General features: G+C 43.3%; 1 protein-coding gene across 2 annotated transcripts in view; it reads left to right on the top strand.

The window, feature by feature from the left end:
- The window catches only part of LOC135214483 (transketolase-like protein 2), an 89,202-nt gene that overhangs the window by 58,822 nt on the left and 15,512 nt on the right, over positions 1–14,868 (top strand). For both annotated transcript variants that reach the window (XM_064248836.1, XM_064248834.1), the window contains exons 7-9: positions 10,846–10,993; positions 12,153–12,395; positions 12,663–12,894. In XM_064248836.1, the coding sequence (XP_064104906.1) occupies positions 10,846–10,993; positions 12,153–12,395; positions 12,663–12,894 (623 nt within the window). The remainder of the gene's footprint in view (positions 1–10,845; positions 10,994–12,152; positions 12,396–12,662; positions 12,895–14,868) is intronic.

Genomic DNA, 14,868 nt, shown 5'->3' on the forward strand with positions numbered 1-14,868 from the left:
GGGAAGAGATCTGCTCCCCAGATGTTAGACGAGAGCAACCTATTCGGTTCATGTCGAATGGTTGCCTCTTGTAGGACATGCTTCCGACAATTCGTTCTAGCAGTGGCAAACTCAAACATATCCGACTGTACCGTTTGAGTCAGTGCTTTGGTCATGAGCTTAAAAAGCGGTTCTGAGCCATAAGCTATGGTTGCCTGACCTCGGACATAGCCATAGAGTTAATTGATCTGGCTAGTCGCGACTTTGCGTCAAAATTCAGCCTGAATAAGGCTATCTGGGAGCCTGGTAGCTTTTCACCAAACTGCTCCATAGCACAGTCCGGTTTGAGTTTGCCAGCTGAGAAGGTGTTTGGCAAGTCCTCCCACAATTCTCCGGCTGAGGGGAGCAACGGAGATGTGGGATCTGCTTCCTTCAATTGAGGATGGGTCCCCCCCTTCTGGGCCGCAGGGGATGGTAGACCTCGCGATCTTTGTCAGGAACGGGAGCGGGTCTCTCATCCATTGTGAAAATGGTAAAGGGACTCTTGAAAGGTTGTATCCTGGTATTGGAACAATCCATGTCCTCTAAACATCTGAGCCATTCTCTCTGAGCCTGGTCCTCGTGAATAGAGGACTGTCTCCTTAGGCACCCTATCATCCCGAACCATGGCTGAAGCTGTAGCCTTGCGTAGCCTATGAACGGAGGCTGGAGGTCTACCGGGAAGAACTCGAAGTCCTCTATCCTTCGAGTTCCGAATTCCGGTATGGAAATGAGACCGTCTTGGAAGGGGGGCGTATGACGCTACTCTCCATGGATTGTTCATCGAGAACGGAGGTAGCGAGTCATACGGAGGAAGCTGAGTTCCACTCGTATTGGAAAGTGAAGGAGAGGCTAGAGGGACTTCTCTCAGTCCGGCTATAATGGAGTCCTGGGAAGTAATCCTATCCGACAGACGAGAGATCATTTGCTCCATGCTACTCTTTAGGGACCCAACCAGGTCGCCCACCTGTTGCAACAGGCCAGCATTGGAGTCCAAGGCCGGAGCTGCTGCGGAGGTGGAGGGGTGGCTCTGAATCGGAACCAAGGGTAGCGGAACTGGTGACATCTGCCCGGGGTGCGAGATCTCTCTCTGGGAGGATTTACTCCTCGAGGACTTAGAGCCGGAGCTAAGAATTTTTAGACTTGTTTTTCTGCTCCGGGATTCGCAGCCGGAGACTTACGTGAGGCGGATGACGCCCGGAAGTCGACTTCTTAGACGACGACGACGTCTTAGACAAGGATTTCACTGCTTGACCCTTGACCTTAGGTCTAACCGAAGCGTCAGAGGATATATAATTCATCACCTGTAAACCCTTGGAAGGATGAGAGGTTGCAGGAGTAGAAGAAACAGTCACACCCAAGGGTGACCCTTGGGTGTCCACCCTACTTACCTCGACCAACAGGTCGTCTACAACCTACATAGGTTCTACATTAATATCTAAAGTCGCGACTTCTGTGGAGATATCCTGGTCTTGATCAGTTAATGAGGCAGCAGCTGTTGTTGGATGAAGGCGATAGTAGGGGCCGCCTCTACTGGGTCGACGTATCCTGTCGCCTTGCCTCCGGGGAAGATTAACAGCGCCAACCGCTTCTCCAAGATGTAAGGCATACCCTTGGCGGCGTTCTTCCCAAACCGCCGACCCAGGCCCGCAGGGTTGCCAGTGCGGTATCCTTCACTGCCGGCGCCTGGAAGAGAGGCGTAGGTTAGATTTAAGAATCACTTAAAACTAAAACTTAATATAACTTAAACTTAGATGCCTTAAGTTAAAGTGGATGATGAAAACTTAAGCACTAAAACAGAAGCGGAGCAGCTACCGGAGATGGAATACTCACCCCTTCTAAAAGCTGGCTCACCAGATCGTAACATGGTACACGTCTCATGTACCAGACCTGGAGTTCCCCGTGCAGAGTCGCGCATGGAGCATGGGACCGGCAAACTTCGTGTCCACATGGGTCCTGAAGTGTGGCGGCGCATCCCGGATGCTCACAGTTGGTGGCCTGTAAGTGGGAAGACACATGAGTATCTTAAAGAATAACACTTACAGGCTAAAGGACAGAAAAACTCCGTTGCATGCCGGAGCTCGGAAAAAATTTTAGCATAACCCCCCCCTGCCCCGCCTGAATAGGCTATAATCCCGGAGAATCCGGTAAAACATGTAGGGGAGGGGGGGTGAAAAGGTTTAAGGTACTTAAGATAAACCTTATAGTTAATCTAATAACTCTTAAACCTAAAACTCAAACAAACAACCGGAGCAAGTCCAGTTGCGTAGCGGAGTGTAGTAACTCAGCAATACGGTACGGTTAGCAGGGACCCCACTGTATGTTCCGGTCCACACCCTACTGGGTGGACAAACAAATTCCCGCTGGATGCCAGGACTCCGATCATGAAAGGAGACCTAGCAAGGTCGGGAAGAGCGAGGAGACATATAGGCTCGAGCGAACCGGAGCGACAAGGAAGCAACGGATGGGGGGAAAGGCCAGAACCCCCATCACATCACCAACCTTGGGCCGGACCGAGAAGCCGGAGAGGTCGCGTCCAGTCTGGGTCTGTCCCGTCTCCCTGGCCCCTCCGCCTGGGGGGAGAGGGAGGCATGCTCGGTATGAGGGAGCGAGCGTGGGCAGACTGCCCCACCCTCCCCCGACTCTATGGAAGAGCGGGAGGAGGGGGAAGGGACTGGGCAGGCGTCTGGCTGTTCTCGTGATCGCGTAGTGACCACGAGACGGTAAGGCTAAAATAAGACAACTAAACCTAGGACCAAACCAACTGATCAGAGAGAAGCTATCGGGAGCAACTGAACTGAAAAGCGGTAGCATAGAGACCCACTGGGCCAAAACCGACTGATCAGAGAGATGCTATAGGGAAGCACCGAACTGATGAGCGGTAGCATAGGCTCAAGGAGCCAGGACCTAGGCTAAGCCAGACGCCCAACTAACCTAACCATAACAAAATACATGGTATAATAAAATAAATAAAAGAAAGAAAACAATAAAGTAGGAGAAAAAATCCAGGAGTGTACGACTAACCCGAAGGAAAGTCTACCACTCAAAGCTAGTCAGAGGCGATACTAAGAGCCGGGACTAGGGTCTGGGAAAGAAGAAGTCTACATAAGGTAAAAGACATGCATGCATGACAAACCTGAGTAGACAGTACCCTAAGTAAAACGGATAATAAATAATAGAGCGTACATAGAGAATGGGATGTTCTAGGTATGGGAGACCGAGAACGAACCCACCACGCGGCAGAACCATGCTGCCATGCTTCCGACCCGAGTACGTATTTATACTAAAAAAAAACGGCAAATACTGACGAGGGCCGGAAACAAAAAACCAACTAACCATAAATACTGAGTACTTAACTTAGCTGCTGCAATAGCTGCACGCTCCATCATAGATAAATCCAACGAAAGAAGGGCGGGACAAAAACACGGAGAGAAAAATATCACGTCTGCTCGTGAGTGCTAACTGAAAGGATGGCCACTAGGCGGCGCAGCAGTCGGCACAGCCATGGGATGGAGTAGTAGTAGTACGAGCTGCTCACTCTGTGGGGTCGGTCTCTCCTCATGGAGGGTTTTTGTTGTGGGGAGATTTCTATTGGTATTTGGCTCGTGGTAGTGGTCTCACTCGCCTAGTGTTCATACCGACACCCTCTTGAGGGTGAGCGAGTCATTATAGTGACCTTTTCTTTTATTTTATTTATTCTCTGGTATGTGTTAGTACATTTACCCTAGAAATAATAGATTAAAGGATATTTTCGCGCAGCGACACGACTGAGCCCAGAAATAGTTTTTATGCATTCAACTTACCTGTCAGATATATACTTAGCTATAGACTCCGTCGTCCCCGATAGAAATTCGAATTTCGCGGCACACGCTACAGGTAGGTCAGGTGATCTACCGCCCCGCTGCTGGGTGGCGGGAATAGGAACCATTCCCGTTTTCTAAGACAGATTTTCTCTATCGTTTGGAATGTAAACATACGTTTGCAGTTCCTCCTGATTTGGATTTTCGTGTTTCCCATCGCCATCGACTCTTCTGGGCTATCTTTTGCAGGGAAGTACTGGGTCTTTGGTTCGGCATACGTTTATTAACTGTTTTAAAACGAATTTGGCTTCGAAAATTTCGAAAGAAATACCAGGTAACGTGTAACTTTCGGTAGTTTTTCGGTAGAACACTTACATTGTTTGCAAGAAGGGAAATATTAATATTTATTCATTAATGGGTAATCAAAAGTCAAATTGATTGAGCTAACTTCCTTATCGAGGAAGTCAGAAAAACATAGAAACTAGTTTTAACGCTTCCTTTAGAAGTTTTATAGCTCTCGTACTAACGAGCAGTTAGAGCATTAACAGTACTAGTAGTGTTGTATCCTCATCACTTCTTACTTTACAGAACTACAAATTCATATTGCAATTTGAAGATAAAGGAATATAGCTCCAAAAGCGAGCTATTAGAAGGTAAGAAGTGAATTAGTGTTTCCCCATTGCAATGGAGGGTGCGTCTGATCGGCTTCATCTCGCTCCCAGGCCTAGACCTCTTCCAAGCTCACAGGCCCAGAGGAGAAGGAATGTCGAAAGCCTTACGGAGGTTATGGAGAACCCCCACCGATCAGGCGTCCCCTCGGCAGTGTCTGTAAAACGTCCCAGACTGCCAGGGATAGCCATTGGAAAGGCATCCTAAACAGTGTTTCCCCCTTATGGTTAAACCTCCTTACCCTCGGCGGATGAGGAAGAAGGAAGAATCATCAACGAAGATTTCTTTTATGAATATACAAGATATCTCGTTTATGTTATGAATAAAGAAAGAGGAAAATTGGATGGTTATAGTATCATTACTAAGCATAGCTTCATCTAGGCACGAGGTGCAAGTCAAGTGCCAGGTGCCTGCTTAGACGTCTACCATGATGAAAGATCCTCCCAAAAGCGCATGAAGGAATGCCATGGGGAAGGCACATAGCCAAAGGCCATACCACGTTGAATACCGCTTCTCTTCCGATCAATGAAGTTCAGTAACGTGGGGTCTGGTCAGTATGTGGATAGGTGCCACAGGATAGAGCGGTGACGTCACAGTCTCTCAATGATAGAATTCCTTCGCCTTTACAGTAAGTGAGGTCTAAGGAACAATAACCTATGAAAGGGATTAATCTCCTTCTGATCTTCTCGAATGGGAAGAAGTTTAGAAGACGAGGCTCCAATGAGGAAATACTTTCGAATTATAAAATTCTTACAGCATCCAGGATTTCCAGCTTCTTTGTGTTGAAAGATGGGAAATTGAACAGGGTATCCTCTTGCAGATTTCTTGTCACGGGATCAGTTTTTCCTGACGGGGGCGCGAAATGTCGCACAGGCGGCTGTCGCCCGTGTCAGGATGTGTTTGAATCTGTGGGAAGTTTCTCTGGAAGAGAACCCAAGAACATACTTCTCGTGAAAGAGAGACTAGTGGTCGCATAAGCGACTTCGTCTCCATCACATTGGTTTGATTTGGAGAGAAGTTTTTTTTGTAGGATCAGCCTTCACCTGCCAGGTACTCAAGATGTCGCACAGGGGAACGTAACCCTTGTCAGGATGAAGCTGGTTCTACTTTAAATCCTTTACCTTATGAAGAGAGGCGCTCTCCTCGGGTAACTCACTCTTTTCCCAACATTATGGGACAAGAGATGGAAGATATCAGACTAGGAAGTCAATGAGGGTGCAGGTCTTTCAGCTTACAAGACCTTAGCAACCCTTTTATTGCAAGAATTCGGAGAGTCTGTGTTCTGCCACCCCTCCTTCTCCTAGTTCGTTACTTTTAAGAGGATTATAAGTCATCCTCTTCTGTATATATGCAGCAAACCGATTTTCAGAATGAGAACTTTGCAATTGTTTGGAATTGGACAAGACTTGTATGAGCTCGCATTATTTGATTAGAGGCTTTTTCGAGTAATAGAAGCATAGATTACAGCATTATGTCCATGGATAGGAAACTTGAATGATTCTCTTCGATCCTTATTTCTCATTAGGATCTCCTTCGTCTAGTACCAATTCGTTTTATTGACAAAAAGAACGAAGTTAGGAGATTTTACATTCTCTCTCGGCCTCGGCGAGGAAAGAATGTAGTAGAGAATTCACCTTAAGACTACGGTATGATCATGTCATATACTGTACATATACCGAAGTTGACTCTATGGTTGACAACTGAATTCCTAGTATCCTTACAAAAGTGTTCCTAGTTTAATTCTGTTTACCGCAATGTAAGAGAATTATAGAGGATTCTTTATGGCAGGAGTTATCTCAGGCTTTCGGGAAGCATATGTAGAAAGCATAATCGTATTAAAGAACGAAGATTGCTCAGGATAAGTTCGATAAGTCTGTTGGGAATCATTTTCTTCGTGGCAGAAGTTGTTTCCCTGATCTCAGGCTTTCGAGAAGCATGTTTAGAAAGCATAATCGTATTAAAGAACGAAGATTGCTCAGGATAAGTTTGATAAGTCTTTTGGGAATCATTCTCTTCGTGACAGAAATTGTTTCCCTGAATGGACTATATATGTCACATAAAAGTTTTTACCCTACTGAGAACAGAATAAAACATAGAAGGCTCAATGCGCCAGAAGAGCCAGAAGCGCCAGCCTGGCGCAATGCGCCAGAAGCGCCAGCCTGGCGCAAATGCGCCAGAAGAGCCACCCTGGCGCAATGCGCCAGAAGCGCCACCCTGGCGCAATGAGCCAGAAGCGCCACCCTGGCGCAATGAGCCAGAAGCGCCACCCTGGCGCAATGAGCCAGAAGCGCTATCCAAGATAATTTCTCGTTTTAGCGAGTTATTAACCTTAGAGTTCACTAGCCTCTTCGACAGAGGCGTAGTAACGGCAAGTTTCGTTCCTGATTTCGTTCCCCTTCTAATCGAAATGGTTCGATCCCAAGGAACTATGAAAATTTATTTATTTTAAGCATTTAGGCCAATGCCACAGCTCTCTCATATCACAAAGAGAATCAAGAATCTCTTTTTTCGCCCGGGTTCGCGTTGACAAAAGAGAACCTGTTCGGAAATCAGACACGGAACGTAACGATTCTTAAGAGATTCACTGCAATATGTTGCACGTCCGTGAGAAACTTCTCGATAGACGATAATAATTGTGAAATTATGTCTAGCATCTATTGGAGAGAGTTGTAAAAAACCTGAGAGAAGTCTTCTTCATAATCGCTCCGCAAGGTGGAAGACGACCAGGCTTCCTATAGATTACTTCATTATTCTTGACCCAAGAGATGTAGCATTTTACGCCATCTTTAGTTTTAAGAAAGGGGAATAAACTTTAGTCTTTTTCCCCTAAATATAAATTCTTAACAGATGTTAAGATAAAGGGCGTCAAAGGAAGAAAGGATGATACTTTATGCTTCATTTTTGGCCTTCAATATATTGGATTCTCACAGCATGTTTCGTAAGAAATTTCCCAAAGATTCTGGAGGTTCTATTAGAATCCAGTATATAGACCTGTAAAACCTCTCCATTCTGAGTCGGTCTGCGTGCAGACTGACCAGAAGTAGACATGGTAAGAGGATTTTTTTCAAGGTAAAAGGCAAGGTCATGGTAAAGACATAGACTTGCTGCAGATCTTGCTGGTGGGAATAGGGAAGCTGTCCTCTTCCTATACCTCTGAACCACATACGTGGTGTTTTCTTCCCTTTCAGAGGGAAGAATCACCTTTGTCTATATCTTTTATCAACAATGCAGTATAAGGTTATATTCTGTCTCTGCAAGGAGAATTAGATATAGCAGAGAATTAAGATCTTCGGGATTTTATACGATACCTCTATACGATAAGAGTAGGATATCATGCACTGAGTATGGGATTCTTTTTGTTTGGAGTCCTCAGATTCCGTGTTACGACAAGATGGAACTGCTCCTCATAAAACTTTTTTCAGAAATTTTATGAGGGAATTCCTCGTTTCTCTCGGTCCTATACGACCAAGAAGAAAAGGGAATTTTTTGTGCATTGGAATCTCGCATCAGATTCTATGGGAACTCGGCAATGGGTTCTTGCCAGCATAATATGTCTGGCAAAAGAACTAAAACCCTCTGTTCCTCACTCAACGCTCCAGATAGTTTCGTTGTTCAGACAGGGTCCTTACGTTTTCATCTACAGAAGAAGAAATGGTGGAAAAGTTTGCCTACAGAGTTTTTGGAATGTGATGAGGGCTCAAAATGCTGCCCAGTTAGTATTGAGAGGGATATATATAAAGAGCTAAGAAATCAGGGGTCCGCCCAATTTCTACTGAGTCTCCTTCGACTTCCAGGCTCCTTCCCTTCCTTCGGGCAAGGATAGGGAAGATTCTACAACGAGAAATCTCACCAACATGTAAGAAGAGATCTCTGTAGCAACAGAAGTAATCACGAAGGATCCTTTTCGGAATAAGACTCTTATCTCTCGTACTGTTAGATTTCATATCAATTATGGATGTAGTTGACTACTTCTCCTCCCCTTGCCGGAGAGGCCGAGAGCTCAAAGGGGAAGAAGGTCTTCCACCCTTCTCAAAGTCTCCTGATAAACTATTGTGGTTGTTTAGGACTTTCGGACAATGTAGCGCCAACTAGGCGCTAAATGCCATAACAGGCGTAAAAAACGCCAGAGGCAGACAGTCCCAAGAATCACTGTCATTGTCTGGTGAGGAGAAAGAGTGGGCCTCCAACCTGGCTTAGATTTGCTAGAGGCGAACAAATCGGACAGATAAGAGAGTTCGATGGGGACATCGACAGACATCTTCGAGACACTAACAAGCTCGAAGCTCTAGCAAGTGGGGAGGAACCGGCCAGGCTCCAGAGGCGAGGCTCCAGGCAGGCGCAAGGTGCCAGGCAGGTGCGAGGAGCCAGCCAGGCGCCAGGCACCAGACAAGCGCGAGGCGCCAGCCAGGCGCAAGGCGCAAGGCGCCAGGCAGGCGCGAGGAGCCAACCAGGCAAGCGTGAGGTGCCAGCCAGGCTCTAGGCTTCATCCAGAAGAGATCCATTTCTAAGAAAGCCCTGGTCTTGTTTGAAACTATGTGATCACTAAAACACTTCATGAGTATCTTGATGATTCCTTCAAACAGCTGAGAATTAAAAGCTAATGAAGTGCGAGCTTTTATGAATTCTTGTTCTTTCCATAACAATATGTCATTAAGTACATATTAGCTGTCATTTACGGGAGATGCAACTCTGGGTTGACCTCCCATTATATGAAGGATGTCAAGTTGACCTAAGAGAGAGAAGTCTCTCTGGGTTATACGTGTCTACGGATAAGTTGCTGGGATAGGGAGTCGACACTGATCCTTAACTAGTGAGTTAAATCTTAATTTAATGGAATTTTATTATTTGGGTTGTTTGAAAGAGGTTTGTGGGGATAAACACTTTTTCAAGTTAAGCACGAACCCTCGTGTGAGGATCAGGTGATCGGGATCGGTGTTGTGCTCCTTAATTATGCCACTAGGCATAGGTGTTTTGTCATGTAAGTGGATAGGACCCCTTTGACAAATAACCATTAGATTCTGTCAGGTAAGTGGATAAGACCCCATTGACAGATCTACAAGAACTCTTAGCCATAGGTCACATCCTCGCTGAGGCTCTTGAGACGAAGCAGACTCCTAGCAATAGCTAGGAGGTCAACCCTTCGTCTAAACACATAGGAACCAAGGTTTTATTTATTTTATTACCTACAACGTATGTGTTTTCCTTGTCTATTTCAGTAAATTAGCTGTCTCTTACCCTCTGCCAAAGGGGCCAATCAGCTAAGTATATATCTGACAGGTAAGTTGAATGCATAAAAATGTTATTGTCATGATACAATAAAGTTTTATGCATACTTACCTGGCAGATATATACTTAGCTATAGACTCAGTCGTCCCCGATAGAAATTCGAATTTCGCGGCACGCTACAGGTAGGTCAGGTGATCTACCGCCCCGCCGCTGGGTGGCGGGAATAGGAACCATTCCCGTTTTCTAAGACAGATTTTCTCTTCCACCTGTCTCGTGAGGGGAGGCTGGGTGGGCCATTAATCGTATATATCTGCCAGGTAAGTATGCATAAAACTTTATTGTATCATGACAATAACATATTGGTCTATAATGAAATTGGAATTATTGATCTTACAATAAATTATCTTTTTTCACTGAAATTAGTTTTATCAGAATATGAAGCAAAGGAGACACTGATCAGTAATCTTTAGAAACTTTAATGTGATTAAATGGTAGATATTGACTTGAGTAAAAAAAAAATTCATAATGTTACTGGAGTAGCATTTTATTAACTTACAAACTGGGGATTGCTCTGCTTGGTTTGTGACTGACACAAGCTTGGAATTTTTGTAGTGAGACCATAGTTATGCATGCAGAGTAGCTGGTGTTGTAATGAAAGGTAAGTTAGTTTTGGGATTTGGGTAGCTTTGCTTGAAATTTCGTAACATTGAACCTTAATAACCAGACTTATAAAAATCCTTTGTACGTATTGAATGTTATTCGTTGGTTCCTTGAATTCATTGAAATTTTTGTATGTAATAATTAGTTTGCCATATTGGTCTAGTAGGAGCAGAAAATTTAGAATAAGATAAGTGGGAAATTTGTTTGTAGGTGTAGTATTTGCCAAGTTTCGGTAAAAGCAGTAACCATTTTATAATGAAGTTAGTTGAACAATAAGATGTTTTTAAAACAGAGTTGAATGGTAACTTTTTATTTAAAAGGTTGCTGACTTTAAGAACTGAAATTTCCCTGATGATAGTACTTGACCTTTGGAGTTATATAAAAAGTTGTGTGAAGTTTGGTAAATTAGACTAATATGTAAAGTTTAATTTCAAAGTTTATTTGCACACTTCAGTTGTAAATCTTTTTCCAGGTACATTGAGTGTTTCATTGCTGAACAGAATTTGGTCGGTGTAGGTATTGGCACTGCATGCCGTGACAGAACTGTGGCCTTTGTTTCTACTTTTGCTGCTTTCTTTACTCGTGCCTTTGACCAGCTGCGTATGGGAGCTATTTCACAGGTATGTGAATTTCTTGTACAACACTGTATTTTGATTGCTCCCTTTACTGTACCATAGTACATATTGGTAAATAGTTTGGTGTTAATTATGGAGTTAAGAAAAGTGATCCTGAATGTAAAACTACTCTTAACCTTAATGGACGGACATGCTCACATGAGTAGTAATAACAGGTTTTGGGTGGAGGACAGTGACTCATGGTAGGTAAGAATATTACGCTCCATTGAATTGCGGGAATCAGGCGGGAAAGCAGTGCCATTACTTCTATAGCCCATAAATTCACTAATGGTAGTTTTTAGTGGCTAAAATCCACTGGGTGGCTCATGAGAGATTTAGTTGGGTTCTTGACTTCAAAGGAGCATGTACTGCCTCTGTTTCGCACAACTTTGTAAATTTGCTCTGCACAACTTTGTAAATTTGCTCATAAATATATACCAAAGGGTTGCTGTTGGTTTTAGTTCTTATCTTTTATGACAGTATGCCAGTTATAAATGTAATTTTTAAAAGAAATGTGCAAAGAAATATTAGAAAAACCATGTATAAATCCAAAAAAGTAATTGCATCTTTCTCCGTAAATTTATGTAAATGTTACAATAAATATGCTCAGAATTTGCTATTAATTTTATTTCTTATCTGTTTTGATATTGTGTGAGCTATAATTATAATTTTACAAAATGTAAATTTATTAGAAAAATCATGTATAACTTGTGAAATTTGATTGTCTTGTAAAAGAGGCCCCACAAGGAATTGTAAATAGTCATTTTCAACTTCCCGTGGAAGGTAGGGAACATTTTTTAGAATTTTTTTCTTACATCTTGTGCATTTCCATATCTTGTGCTTTCCATGGAGGTGTTTTTTCTTGTAAATTAGCCAACCTCAGAGTTTTGCCGGCCTGGGGTACTGCACATTGATTTATTACTCCGTCCATTAAGGGTTAACATTCTAACTTGTACATAATTTAGTGTTTGGTAGGTGATTGATAATTTTTTTTTTTTTTAGCACATGACTGCTAGTGTTCTTAAACACAATTGTATACACTGTGCAGTCAAAAGAAATAGGAAGATTTATTGGAGAAGGGAAGATTGTTAGAAAAATGTCTTTAGTTTTGTTGTAGTGAAAGTTTGATGGTTTTACCAAAAATGTTTGTTTTATTACTTTTTAGACAAACCTGAATTGTGTTGGATCTCATGCTGGTGTAAGTATTGGTGAAGATGGCCCAAGTCAGATGGCCCTAGAAGATCTAGCAATGTTCCGCAGTATTCCTGGATGTACAGTTTTCTATCCATCTGATGCAGTTTCAACAGAACGAGCCTGTGAGTTGGCTGCCAACACTCAGGGGATCTGCTTCATCCGTACCTCTCGTCCAGGCACTGCAGTAGTTTATGATAATGATCACCAGTTCCAGGTTAGTTTTATGTAATGTCTCTTTTTAAGGTCTATAATTTTCTAGCCATGTTTTCTTAGCAGCATTTTATAAATAATTGGGCTTATTGCAGGCTTTGTGTCCTGGATATGGTGTGAAATTGGAAATTGATAACTTCAGAGCCTGGGTTTTAGTAAATCAGATTCAATTTAATTTAGTTTCAGCTTGTAAAATAGTCTGGTTATTGGTTTGAAGAGAAAATTAATTTAGGTGGCTTTACATTCACTGTGCTGATGTTGACCATTTCAGATTGGAAAGGCTAATGTTTTGAGGTCATCTGGTGAAGACAAGGCTCTTGTCATTGGCGCTGCTATTACCCTGCGTGAAGCAATGACTGCTGCTGATAGCCTTGCCCAAGATGGTGTCAATGTTCGAATTATGGATCTTTTCACAATAAAGCCCATCGACCAGGAGGCCATTATAAAGAATGCCAAAGAATGTGGTGGTCGTATTGTTGTGGTTGAGGATCACTACCCAGAAGGTAAGCTATCTCCATTCACTGATGCTGATGTGTTTTTCATGAACTAAATTTTTCTTCATTCATGTAAGGTGGGCTTGTTGGATATATTTGAATTTATCTCAAAGGCCAACCTAAAGCAGTCAGTTTGGTAACGTAGTTGAATCATGAAGGTAAGAACTAATTATTAAATTCTTCTGATCATTAATGGAGAAGTATGACGAAAAGTGAGAACTACGATAAAAATTCTTTGTCCAGAAAGATTCTAGTGATAGTTGTTTTTAGTCCCCAAGTCTTACAGGTACTTGCAGAACACTGTTATACGAAAGTGGTGTTTTAACTAATGGTAGACATTGAATTAACTACATATATACATTTTTTCATTAAACAAATATTTACTTGATCATGAAAAGGGTTATATTGAACTTTTTCAAGATGTTTACCAAAGCACATTTGATATGATGGGAATACAAACTTATGCTTTCATAATTGGAGTCAGTGCAAGGTTTGCTGCAGTTGTCTTTGCTTAAAAACTAGTTGCTGTTGCCAAAGCCAACGGCCTGACAAGACATAATTCACCCTGCCTCTTCTATTGTTTTCTCAGTCATCATAGCAACTGGCTGTCATGTGATTGTCTCCCATTTTCTTGGTTGAGGTTTTTTTTGGTCTCCCATTTTTCTTGGCTGAGATTTTTTTGTGCTTGCCACGTGAATGGGATGTTAATGGGTTTGCCACTTCTTGCCGTTCCCCTTTTGTGCTTGTACCTCTCCAGTAACCGAATGAATGAATGAATTCATAGAAATTTGTGAGATTTTTGGGCGCTAGTTTGATAGTTTGCTTTCTTTGTTAATGGCGTACAACCCTCTTGGATGATCTTTGTCTGTATTCTGTGTATCTCGATAGTGATAAGCCCCCATGTCTGGTATTATGGCTACTGTGGAGAAAATAGCCTGAATTCAGGTGTTGCGTCGCCACAGGTGTAGGTCATGTAGTAATTTACGGCAGGGAGAACCAGGGACGTGATTTTAAGCCTGTTTCAGTCTCTGGGTAGAGTAGTCAACTGGTGCAAATCTGGGTTAATCCTCAAGAACAAACTGTTTATGGTGGATGTTAGACATGGAGACTGCAAGGGCCTTCTGGTTGAAGATGAACAAAACAACCGGCGGAATGTCTCCTTGCTGAGACACCCTGGCTAGTAAGGAAGTGGCAAATCCTCCTACCATTGATATCTGATCTCCCTTGAGATGCTGCTTCAAGGGGGAAAGGGCACATCTGCTCTGTAGTGGATGAGAGACCAAGCAGCGAGTGAAGGTGACATGTACCCCATAGAAAAGACCGAGCAAGTAAAGGAAGACTTGATGGGATAGAGAGGCCCAGTCAACCTGATGCAAATATCACCCAGCAACCTTTCCCAGAGCTGCTTGTTTTCTCAGGCACCTCCCAAAAAGCAGGGGGCCTACACCTCAATGAGAAGTGTGTTTCGCGGAAGTTAGGCTTAAGCAGATGGTAGAGCACATTAACCTCTGGAGATGGAAGCAGCATGGTTGGTTGTCCTGTACTGCCAACACCACCTAATAGGCCACCCGGTTGCTGTCATGAGGCAGAGAGAATCGGGGACATGATCTTGAACCTGTCAAACACTAGGTAAAGTAGTCGACCTTCGCTAGTCTGTTACCCTCAAGAAGAACAACTGTTTATGACGCAAATATGGCAAGGGACTTCTGGCTGCAGAAGGGTAAAACCAACCAGTGGAACATCTCCCATGACTTCCTGCAGACACACCAGTTGGCGAGGAAGTGAGAGATCCTTGTTGGCCATCTGATCTCCTTTGAGAAGCACACCAACCTCCTGGATATGAAAGAGGAATGGCTAGCTCTCCAGTATTGTTGACCCTTGTTAAGATGAACTAATAGGGGGAAGAGGGTGTCAGTCTTAGCTGATAGTCTGGTTTAACCAGTGATGACTGTGTATACCTATAAATACCAATAAATATACTGT

Source organism: Macrobrachium nipponense, chromosome 45 (assembly GCF_015104395.2).
Source record: "Macrobrachium nipponense isolate FS-2020 chromosome 45, ASM1510439v2, whole genome shotgun sequence".
Classification (NCBI taxonomy): domain Eukaryota; kingdom Metazoa; phylum Arthropoda; class Malacostraca; order Decapoda; family Palaemonidae; genus Macrobrachium; species Macrobrachium nipponense.